Source organism: Corapipo altera, unplaced genomic scaffold (genome assembly GCF_003945725.1).
Source record: "Corapipo altera isolate COAL_440 unplaced genomic scaffold, ASM394572v1 44, whole genome shotgun sequence".
NCBI lineage: Eukaryota > Metazoa > Chordata > Aves > Passeriformes > Pipridae > Corapipo > Corapipo altera.
In genome coordinates, this window is record NW_020884880.1 from 17,828,301 (window position 1) to 17,841,091 (window position 12,791).

Sequence of the window (12,791 nt, forward strand, 5' to 3'; positions counted from 1 at the left end):
ACCTTGGACTAAAAAACCCACACATTTGTTCCTCAAATTAAACTTTCCCCACCAGGTTCATTAAAAAATGATGTTCAAGAGCTTACCCCCTCAGATTATACAGCACCCATGCCTATTCCTTCCCACAAGTGATCTCACCTTTTCTTAGCTGTATTACAGAACTCTTGGCATAAATGCAATAATTCTTTCCTAGCCTGGGACTTTGGCAAATGGTGAGAAAACTGCAAACAGCCAACCACAAGACCCAGAAAACTTTGAAAGAACAGAACAAGACAACCTTGAGGAGATGACCAGTTCTTCTTATAACTCACCAGAGGCTAAACCTGTTCCAAATTCATATCTGATGAGGCAACAAGAGATCCATATAGAGCATGCAGTTAACCATAAGCTGGCAAACCAAGGCCTTAGGAGACCACGGGGCAACAACTTGTAGCTACATAATCATGGTGCCACCACTCTTCTAGCAAACAAAAGCAGTCTGCTGGACTCCCTTACAGTTACTACTCAAACGCAGAGGGGAAAAAAAAAAAAAGAGGCTTATAAGCAACTTCTTGCATCATCACAGTGATGAAAACAAAGAAGGAAAGAATATAAAGAATTTTTCTTCCTCTGTTGCACCATAAGAGCTGAAAGTGAAACATTCACAAGGTCTGTCACAATTCTTCCTTTTACCCTATAAGAAAGAGGCCTGAGCACTGGTTATCCTTGTTTAAGGGCTTTTCAACCAGGTGTTTCAAATGAAGCCTTCAGAGCAAGAAAACTTTTGGTGGAGGCAATGTTTTCAGATCCTAACCATGATCCCTACCATAACAGACCCCGAGGAAGAAATACTTATTTATTTACTTAAACTTTGGAAGTAGTAAGTCGGAAACGTTATCTTTTTGAAGCTATATATAACTCAAGCTTTGCAATACAGCAGGATGATGAAAGTGTGCAGCCGTGGGTGAGCCACATTCAGAGCTCGGAGTTGGGAACCTCTCACCAGCAGGTGGCACAAGTACCCACCATGGAACCATAACAGCCTAGAAGTGACCCCGCTGTCACAGCAATTCCGTACAAGACACTGTAAATCTAGAGGGCTGCCTGTGATTATTATGACTTCTGCACTACGGGAAAACAGCGCTAAGACTGCATAACCTTCTTTTTCCAGAAGGTAGTGACTGGAACCCCAGTCTTGCATATTTCAGGATGCAAAGCCATCTAACAAAATACTAACAACTAAAAATCTTAAAAATGGAGCTTTGACTGCCTCCTATATATATACATTCTATTCTTATCACCTTGAATAGCCGACAGCCCCAACTGATTTGGAGGCAAGCCAAATTTAAATTCTACAGACAGACAGATGGTTTATATGGCAGAAAAGTTCAGAAACTAATTACGAATTTGAAGTTTTAATTTAATTAAATATACAAATAAAATACTAATTTATTTTGCATTTGTTTTCTATTGTACTTATTTTATTAGAATAAATCTGAAATCTGGAATAGTCTTGAATTTCTTGCTGAACTCCAGTAAATTTTAACAGGTTGGGATTCTCCCTCCATCCAAGTCTACTCTCTGACACTGCAACTGTATTAGCTGAGCATTTCTGCTAAAATGATTAGCAGTATTCGAGTTAGCAGTGACACCACATTAAAAATATTATTAGATTGCTGTGTTAAGAACTGAAGTTTCTACTATGATTTCTACCACAGCTAATATTTGAAATTCTGAACTTGAGAAGACTATGTTTAATCAGTTTACAAGTCTCCCTCTAAAGGTTATTTGTACAACTGTAATAGCTACAAACATTCTTTCAAATGCTGCCTCAGAGCCTGAAGTCAAATTCTGTGTGCTTTACTGTAGCAAAATTTTGATTAAATGGGGAGCTTATCAAGATAACAAATTTACAAGAACCAAACAACAGAGCTGTGCCTCAACACACTGCCTGACCTTCCAAACAACCCTCAAAAAACCAACCCAATAAACCTAAAAAAAAAAATTTTTTTTGGAATTTATAGGAAGTTTAAAAAAGATGGATGGGAAGTTATGACTGGATTAAATTTATCCAGAAACAGAAATTAAAAGCTTTCAGCAAACACCGATAAATAACCAAAACACAGCTGAAATGAGCTCCTCACCTGTCAGCAGACAAGGGGACAGGCAGTTGACACTGTTAGTTTCTAGCCATTATGTCTCATTAGTGGGTAGTTGCATATCAGTTGCTGGTGAGGTGGTTCACTGCCCCTGAACATTCCACACCCAGTCACACACATAAGGCATGGATCAGGAGAGTGGGAAAAACTAGAAATTACACCACTTACCTTTGAAGAACACACAGTAGTTTTTTCTACGAATTTTCTTAGAGAATATATGATAACAATGTATGTGAAACTGCATGAGGGGTGAAAATTGATCCAAAAAAGTAAAATTCAAAATTTTGAATAAATGTATGCAATATATTTGACTTAGGAGTTTTTCAAACACATTTTCTTAACCTGGTATCAAGCATAATTAAGTTTCTCTACATTGGCAGCTTCCTCATAAAAGCATTGTACTCATCTTTAAGGTCATGGTTTTATTCTTCTTTATGCCGCATAAAGATGACTGAATTAAAATTAAGTTGTAACCCTTCAACTATCAGATACATTTGTCATCCAGAGTTTTGAACAAGTACCAGGTAAGAACTTAATTAAAATGCACACTTAGAAAGTAAATATCCTAGAATGAAATAAACTGTCCCCATTACCACCCAACGCTTGTTCAGCTAAACTGAAAATGACTGAAGAGAAGTTACGTAGTAAAAATTATATCGCACCAAAACACCGGCTACACATCACCAACTACCAAGGCTAACACTGGTACTTCTAGGCACCTGCTGGCCTGGGGACTCCACTCACTGTAACCACTGATGCTTAGGAATCACTTGTGCTACTATCAGAATTTCCTTTTGACTCTCTTAGAAGAGATCTGAGCAAGATGTTTTCAAGGTTCTGTTTACCAATTCTTATCATTCCAATCTTTTGGAAAGCTCACAGTTAGGATTTCCTAAAAGCAGTCTCACCAAAGACTAGAACTGCTTGTTCTATTCTTGTTAGATCTAGCTTGTTAAATCTGCTAGATCTAACAACTAGACTGTCTAGTTGCTAGATCACTCATCAGGTGCAACTTGCGAAGAGCAGAAATGAGAAAGACTTTCTTTCACCATGGTGGATCTCAGATCCCTAAACCTGGTCCATGCCAAATGGGAGTAAATGAGTGTTATGCCAGCTGATTGCAGGCGATAGCCTCAGTGCCTGACCACCCCGGCAATGTAAGAAGCACAAAGCTGTACTTCAGTATGCTGAGCATATTGCTGCTTTATCATAACTGAAGGTTTCTCTATGGTCTCATTTCCCTACTACTACAATTGCTACTAAGTACAAAGAAAACCTAGATAGGTAAAAGAAAATCTCAACACTTCAGGCCAATTTTATACATCAAAAAGCAGTAAACAGATAGGCATTTTTTCAAGAACACCAAAAGCCATTTTTGTCCTCCAAAACTTGTTACTGGTAGCCTCAAAGAGGTTTGTATATTTTTTACCTTATTTTCAGAATTATCTTACTACAATGTGTTAAAAATGAAGGAAGGAATAAATTACTTCCATTAATTTTAATCAATACCACGTATGCTCACATAAAACATCACCAACAATGATTAGTAGTGTTTTCAAAACTAGTGCATATGTAGAAATACTGCTGTGAATGTATTTTGATTCCATCCAATTGCTCTGCCAGTTCCTCTCATGCAAAGGATTCTCTCACCTGTTTATTTGCAGTAACCCAGTTTTATTTTTTATCCGCCCCCTGAACCGGGCATAACCTCAGCACGTATTTTATCATTTACATTTTTTACCACTTGATCTAACTACTCACCTTTGTGGTAGCTATACTGTTTACAAAGCTGATTTGCTGGAACCCCTTTTCACTCAGAGTGAGGCACACATCCCACCGTTCATTCACAACTTCGTGAATAACTTTGAGCGCGACTCCAGTTTCATCCAGCTTGTCTTTAACGTAGAGATCTACGTAACTGCGGAATCCATTTACCTACAGGTAACAAAGGTAGCAATCACTGCTCTTCGCATCAAATACCCAGTACACTCAGGATACTTTATATTATGCTCTTACAGGTAATTTCTTGCCATTCAACATGACTTTGACTCCTTTGCACGACCCAGCCAAATCATACGCTCGTCTTGTCATGAGGGCCACAATATCCTTATCAAGCTTTTCCATTTTAAATTTAGATAGGTCTGGCTGGAATGTAATGCATGTATAGTCATCACCATCAAAATGCTTAATCTTGGGCTCAGAGGTCTTCATCATGTTGTTCATCCAAGTCTTTGGAAATAAAACAGTTTAAATGTTAGTTTACAATATATGTCATCCTCCTCCTTTGTTCCCTTTTCCAACTATGCTAGGACTGCAACAGTTACAAAACAAAAAGCTCACAAACTTCTTTTAGAATTTTCCTCTGATAAAGCACTACACAAAATTAATTGTTTTACCAAGATAAGCATAAGTATAGGTGACAGCACATCTGTGGTTTCTGTAAACCTGCAGGTATTACTACACTGGTGGACATGATTCTAATGCAAATAGAGCCTCTCCCAGAACTTACTAAATTAGATACAAGTGAGCTGGCTTTATAGTCCTTATTACCCATCTGTTTAACACTTTCAATCTACTACATGCTTCTACAGAGAGGCTTTTTGGTCCCTGTGCAGAGGCTTGGTAGTCTCCAAGACAGCATCTTGGTGGCTGACCAGTTTGCCAAAGCATGCCTTTTGGAAAAACCAAGGTGCCCAGACTTGACTCAGGAGTCTTGTGTTGTTCCCTGTTTAAGAACATGGGCACATTTATGTGATCAAAGCAGAACGTCTGCTCACAGCATGTATCAAAATTCAGTTGTACTAAATTTTCAAAATTTTGAAAATACTGGAAAATGTAGCACTTTTAAGTCATAAAGCATGTAATTTTCAAAAAGTAAAATTAAATCAATATTAATTTGCCCTTGGCAGTCAGCAGAAAATATTACATTTTTTAAGAGACAAGCGTAACGGATTAAATGTATTATTTATGTAGTGACATGACAGCATGACCAGAAATTAATTCTTTGTCCAGAAAGAAAGAGAAGGATTTACCAGCTGGGAAGGACTCCAAAGCCAAGGAACTTTGGTATCTAATACTCTACCAAAGTTCTTTAAACTTTTAGAAAGGTGGTCATCTCAAAGTTGTATACAATAAATCTGATTACATTCAACCTTTAGTCTGTAGGTGAACAACGAGCAATGGGCTCAAATGGGGGTTTGCACTTAAGTCAAGTTAGGGCTAATGAAATTCATGACATAAACACTGAAAAATCTGTTTCTTAACACTATACAAAATTATACAGATAATTGTTTCCATGTTTGCATAGCTAAGTAGAAAGATTTTTTGGCAAATTATACAACAGCAATTATAAAATGCTGCAACTGAATATATTCCTTTTCACAGGTGCATGAATATACCTTAGTTTTAACAGAAACTTGTTTTTCATTTTTAGTCACCTAACCCTCTGAAGAAAGTATTACTTAACCCAGAAACTCTAATACATAGAAATACCAATTTCACTGACCGAGCTAACCTAGCCTGCAAACTCTACACATCCATCTGAATGATAAATGATTAAGTTCATGAAACATTCCTGAAATATATGTGCTAAATTTTAAATTTATAACTACAGCAAAAAAAAATTTTTGAACATTTCTATACCTGCTTAAAGCTGTGTTTGTATTCCTTGCAAGCAGTTTCAACTGTAAACTTTGTACTAAATATGTTACAAAGTTTTGCACCATAGCCATTGCGCCCACCTGAAAAAACAACATTCAGTAAACTAGGGTCAGTTTAAATTTAGGATAATAAATCATGTCCTAGCTTATTAAATTTATTTTTCCCTTCATTTCAAGAGCACAAATGTTTAAGTGCTTACATAGATAGAATTAAAATATAAAACTATGTTGTTTGTTACTCAATAACGAGTGCTGGCATTAAAGATGTAAACGTAAAGTTGCCTGCAAATATTGGTATTAAAAAAGAAAAAGTTAGATATGTTCTTTAAGTCTTTTTACTCTAATAATGGTGACTAAATAATCATATGTTACAAAATAGAATAGAAAGAGAAAAATTAAGAAGGGAAAGCATACTGAAGAAGCACACAATAGCCTAACTGAATAAAACAAAGCACATTAAATAGTCTTGCCTGTAACTTTTTTCTCATCATCATCGTAGTTGCTGGATGTTAGCAGCTGCCCAAAGATTAAAGCAGGTACATATACTTTTTCTACTTTGTGTTCCACAACTGGTATTCCCTTTCCATTATTCCATATGCTGATAATGTTTGATTCCCTATAAAATATTGAAGACACTGGGAAAATTAATCTTGAAAACAGACTTCACCATACCTGTTTAAATAACTACCTAAAAATATAACAAAAGACCATATTCTTACTACATTTACTCACAGCTCTAACAACTTTAATTACACTCATTTGTGCTTATTAGATGTCTTAGAAGAAGGAGCTTAATTGTCCATACATGACAGTATTTCATAATGTAAAAATAACATCCAAAAATCTGTCTGAAGAGCTTTAGCTATCAACACGATCTGCAACAGGATCCTGAAGTTTAGTGACAGAATGACACTCAAGTTAGAGATGCACCTTTTTAGGTTTCATTGAAGTCCATCCAGACACAGCCAAATTATCATTTGTTTCAAACTATTCTTTCTGATTTATGATAAACATTGTAACTTACTTTATGCATTGGTGCCAAAATCCATCAATATCTGGCATCATTAATATTTCTAACTCTTACATAGAACTTTCATTTCTGAGTATTAGAGAGTTCAAAATCATGATGGGTCAGGCAGATTTACACTACCATTTCCTTCCCACTCCAGGATGAAAGCAGCAAAATTACTTCTCAGCATATTTATCTTAAAGGTTAGGTCTGAAAACTAGGTTATTATTCAGTTAAATGTCACTGAAAAGGTACTGCTAAAGGAACCCAATCAGCATCTATTTAACTGCAGTACTTCTCATTAGAAATTATCTCTAAGTGTTCAGTTTCAAAAAACACTGGAAATGATGTGTTTGCAATATGAAGTTTCAGTGTGATACAGCTGACTAATTCAGAACACAACCTTATCCTAATGCTAAAGGGGTTAACATAGAAGTTCAAGAGGTGCAAAACTGTGTTACAAAACCTCAAAGTTGGTATTTAAGATTTATAAGCAATCTAGCTGGCTATAGTTATGTACTGCCAAGCTTTCATCTCATCATGAATTTTATGATCCTCTGGTTTTAAGTTTCATTCAATCAAACATTAATGAATGGTTTAGGAAAGCAAATTATTATAAATTCAGAATGGTAGCACTTACTGTTAACCACTTTTAAATCACCTCTTCATCTTAAAATATGAAGCTAATGGAAAAAATTCAAAAAATATTTTGTTTTAAAGAAATCTGATTTCGTTAGTAAAATGGTTTGTACCAATCTAAATTACAATAGCACTGGCAGAGAAAGCAAATGAAAACACACTTTTACTTACGGATCAATGGATATTTTAATACAAGTCATGTTCTTATCCCTCTGTTTATTGTCAGCAGCATTTACTATGAAACAAAGTAGCACAGATTAACACTTCAGAGGAGCAATAATTAATTTCTTGGTCTGTAAAACTGTTTATATACATATTCCACCACAAGTTACAATAGTCTAGGTGTTTCTTAATCTGGTAGCTCTTTGTATATTCTGTATCTTAGTACTGAAGTCTACAAATATGACCAAGTATCTGCAAGAAGATATTTTCGGCCTTCTTATAATTACTGACTATTTCAAGCAGCTAGACTATCTCAGAAATTAAATATAGGAGTGTATTTTGTGAACCTGTTCTCCTAACTGTTCTTAACACACTGAGCATTTCATTCTTCTGTTGCTGTTCTTGTTTGGTTTCGTATTATATCATGTATCTGAAAAACCCTTCAAAATTATATTCAGCACCAGAGCAGTTTACACTTTGTTTTGCCACTGAAACACACCAAAGAAGCCACATCCATTAAGGAGTGTTCTGACTGCAGCAAAAGTTATCTCTAAAGAGCCTGTGAGACTTATAACTAATGGTCTACACAGCTTAGGATCATAATAAGGACAACTGGAAATTAACATTTGATCAGAATCTAATTAAACTGCACTCCCACGTATATGAACTACAGAAAGCAGAAACGTGACTGTGGCCACTCACCATGAAAGTACATTACAGTCATTTTCAGTGTTTGTCTCATCACCCATGAAACAGATGAAGAAAAAACCCCAAAACACCAAAGTACAATATCTTAATAGATGGCAAGGATCTCAATATAAGATCAGATATTTCAAGGGGTTTTTGCTAAAATCATTAAGTGCAGTTTCATTCAAAAGCATGCATAACTACAATGTCCCATTTTCATAATGTTATTACTCTGACCCTTAGGTCTCACACCACACTCTGTGGAGCACTTATCAGTGCTACATGAAGAAGCAATAAACCTACAGTACTACAATAACGACAGGATAATGATCTTCCTTCTGAATGGGACAATATGGTCCATATAACGTGAGAAGCCTAGAAATTACATCTATGAGGCAGCACTCAGAACAGAAGTAATTACAGATTTTCCTTCCCATATTTATCAAATTAAGTAGTCAGTTAAAAAAAAATTAAAAAAGCATTCTTTTCCACCTGGCAGAGATATAGTCTTTTTTGCCTCAAAGACAGCAATGCTGTAAAGCATAGATTTAGAAAGGTGAAAGTTGTGAAGCTAATGAAGGTCATGACAAAACCTCCATTGACCTCAGTAGACCACAATTTAGTTTATGAGGTAATCCTGCCAATCCTTACAACAAACTTCATAAAAAAATTCCCTGTCAATTAGCCCAAAATATCAGTTCAGCAGACAGCACAGTATTCAGATGTTGCACATCTCTCCTGCTGGCTAGTCTTCAATGCATCCCAAGAGAATATCACAAACTACTAAGTCATAGTAACTCAATGACTTGTGACATAATTTTCTAAAAATCATTTGTTTGTGCCTCAGTCACCATGTTTTGTAATGGCAGTATGACACTTATTAATTTCAAAACTGCCTGAAGTCTAGAAATGATCCATGAAAGACCACCACCACTATCATTCTGTACAGAAGGAGGAAATTGTAATGATTCATGAAATGATGATTTAAGTAAACACTCAGACAACTTAGAAGTTGCATTTTTTAGGAGGAATAATCTTCCAAATGTTACTTAAGATCGTAGCCCTCATAGACTACACAGATCAAAAATCTTGTAACAATATTGGCCATAAAGAATTATCTAGTTTGGACATTCAGTAACAAATATTTACACTTTCTTACAAGTTCAACTGAAAAGTCTTCCCTGCTTAAATTGTTCTGTAGTCCTAGAATGTACTACAATTTAGTGGGGTTCCAATTCTGTGATTTAAACTTAGATATAAACAATGTAGTTTGAGAGCACTCGGAAAAGCGTGTACTCCTTAATGCTAAAGCAATATTATTGTTAAAAATACTTACCAAGAATTTCATCAAAGATCTTGTACAAGCCCGGAACAAAGGTAACTTCTCTGCAATTCATTCCTACATCTTCATCATAAACCCACATTAACTACATGTAAACAAAATAAAATAAAAATATTTTTGGTAAAGCAGTCTATGTTTCTCTATTTCCTTAAGGAACTCTACTCTTACAGTCTGATCGGTGCTGTCAGACAAGACAAAAGCAGGAGCAGAAGTTTAGCAAAAATTACAACTGTACCCACAAAGAATTCCATAATGAAAATCCATTATTTTCTGCTTGGCGGGGAACTCCCAGCAGTGGAGACAGTGAGGTTTAAAGCAATTTGCAACTTCACAAAACAGCTGAAGAAAGTGCCAGCAGGAGGCTTAAATTCTCTGTTCTCTACCTAAACGAACAGACCAAAGCATTTCTGGACCTGGAACAAATGCTACTCACAAATATGCACATATAGGTGTGTGTGCACAGAGGCATGTTTGCAGACACAGACATATACACACATAACTGTGTGTTTACACACATAGATGTGTGTTCATGTTTCGACTGGACTTCAAGATTTTCTGAGCATGTCTTTCTTGATGAACTAAGCACTACTTTAGAAAGTCTTCTCTCGTCCCTTTCCTACGCGTTGCATGCACAGACGTGACCAGTTTTTAACATTATAATTCAGAACTCAATATAATTCAGATATGCCTGTTTATTAACCAGAGTAGTAATTTCTTCATTAAAACAGCAAAAACTATTAGATTCTAAATTCAGACACACTTACCTGAGTTAAGGGTTCAACTGACCCGATGTAGGTATCTGGACGGAGGAGGATGTGCTCAAGCTGTGTCTTTTTCTGATAAACTCTCTCAACAGACATCTTCTTAGAAGTGTCATTTTTATTAATACTTTCTGAGTCTTCTTTTTTTGAAGCATTCATCTGATTATCAAATAACGTCTAAAAAAAACCCAAACCAACAATCAACCTCATTCATTCAATCTGTCACTCTCAAGATACAAACAAAATCTGGCAGGGATTTAAATTACAATCAAAGTTTGTCACATAATTTAAATGTTCAGTTTTCAGATGTATTAAGATCAAGCTATCCTTCCGGAGAAAAAAATGCAACAGATTATATGACAGATTCTTAACAAATTGTAACATATTCAAACTTTAGTTTGAATTGATTTACTAAGCATGGTAAACTAAAATAAGGAAACAACAGCATATTACAAAAGACAACCATCTCCTCAGACTGAGTATTTATAATGCCCATTTTGTAGTTAAGCATTTGAATCCAAACCATTGATTACTGTTCAGAATGATAACAGCAAAACTGCTCTTTTGCAATTATAGTGTGGACAATTCATTCAGTGGGAATTAAGAAATACTGAAATGATTCTCCTATGGCTTCTCAATTGCTATAATTTCCATTCTCTATTGAAGTGATTAAACCTGGTACAATCCCAGTTTGGAACGCTTCATGATAAAAGGGGAGAGGCTATTTACAAGACAAGAGCATGTAGGGAAATGACAAGGGGGAATGGCTTCACAGTGAAAGACAGTAGGTTTAGATTAGATTTTAGGAAGAAATCTTTGACTGTGAGGGGTAGTGAGGCACTGAACAGGTTGCCCAGGTAAGTTGTGGATGCCTCATCCCTGGAATTATTCAAGGCCAGGTTGGATGGGGCTCTGAGTAACGTGGTCTAGTGGAAGGTATCCCTGCCCACGGCAGCAGGGATTGGAACTGGATGATCTTTAAGGTCCCTTCCAACCTAAACCATTCTGCCAAAGACTGCAAAAAAAGAGAACCACATAGGCTAACATAGCAATTTAAACAAAATTCAAGCCTGATATGTTTGGATTTTATGAAAAATGTCTCGAAGAACAAGCAGTGCTACAGTAAAGTAATCCACCTTGGTAGGGGGAGGATACAGGAATTTGCTGCACTTTCAGCAATTTTTTTTCTGATAAATATCTCCTTGCCATTGAATGAAAACCACATAAAAGCTAAAATATCTGAGAACAACCAAATATAGAATAGCCCTATTCTGAGACAGTAAAGGCGTATAAACAAAGAGACTAGGTATGACACTTTACAGTATGCACTATGACCTGTAAATTGGAATTATCTTAAAAATACCAATAAACATAACTTGAACTCACACAATTTAGCATCCTGGCTAGCAGACCTAATAAATTCTGTCCCCAGCTGCCCAGTACCTGAAATAGTCTCCTTCTCTTACAGGGGGTTTACCAAGTTTGAAGCAGGTGTTACAGGACTAGTAAAAACCATCAACAGACAAACAATGAGGACAAAACCCACTTGCCTCTCAGATAAATCTTTTTCCTCTCATTTAACTGTTCCCAGTACATATCTACATAAAGTAAATACAGGCTAAACTCTAACCCTTGATTAAGCAGTCATCACGCAAATTTTGCAGCCAAAAGAAAGTTTCATCACTTCTCTCTCAGTCTAGCCTTTGTTGCAGCCTCAGGTAGCACTGAAAGCAAAGGGTAAGAAACCAAATAAACTCACAGGAAAAAGGAGCACAGGACACTGAACTCACATAAACAACTTCAGCAGAATCAAAAAGCCAAAAAAACAACCTATAGCATACAATTATCCACATATTAATCCAATTTGTCTTCAGCTTCTAGTATTCAAGCTTTGATGCCTCTACACCTCCCCCTGCCCAGCCCATCAGGCACAGGAATAAAGCATTTAATTCTATTCAGAACAGGGGAAATTACCTTTTTCTTCAACATTTAGAAATCATGTTTTTCTAGTTTATTTATGGAAATGCCAGGAAACACGTACTTCCAGAACCTTAGAGACAAGCAGGCTGTGTGCAGCAGCGATGACAACAGCCATGAGCAAACTTGAACATGCCAAATGAGAATTAAATTCTCTACTGCCTAGTCCTATATCTGACAGCATCCAGAGTAAGAGGGAGAAAGAATCCAGGGAACCTCACAATCCTGCACCAGGATTACATGCAGCAGAGTTGGAACCACAACACAAACTCTCATGACTATTCTTCTGGATTCCATCACGCCTCCTGCCAAACAGGGAGGTTGCAAAATCACGTGTGATTAGAGGGCTTTGGTATCCAGGTTAATTTAGCCTCCACTGTTATTTGGTCTTAAACCATGACAACTCTGTAACCACCA

The 12,791-nt window shown here is 36.3% G+C and overlaps 1 protein-coding gene across 4 annotated transcripts in view; it reads right to left on the reverse strand.

Annotated features, from left to right (window-relative positions):
* The window catches only part of TOP2B (DNA topoisomerase II beta), a 63,837-nt gene that overhangs the window by 35,373 nt on the left and 15,673 nt on the right, over positions 1–12,791 (reverse strand). For all 4 annotated transcript variants that reach the window (XM_027638984.1, XM_027638981.1, XM_027638982.1 and 1 more), the window contains exons 2-8: positions 10,401–10,574; positions 9,631–9,721; positions 7,617–7,680; positions 6,268–6,413; positions 5,781–5,878; positions 4,155–4,367; positions 3,900–4,073 (exon numbers count right to left, since the gene is read on the reverse strand). In XM_027638984.1, the coding sequence (XP_027494785.1) occupies positions 3,900–4,073; positions 4,155–4,367; positions 5,781–5,878; positions 6,268–6,413; positions 7,617–7,680; positions 9,631–9,721; positions 10,401–10,574 (960 nt within the window). The remainder of the gene's footprint in view (positions 1–3,899; positions 4,074–4,154; positions 4,368–5,780; positions 5,879–6,267; positions 6,414–7,616; positions 7,681–9,630; positions 9,722–10,400; positions 10,575–12,791) is intronic.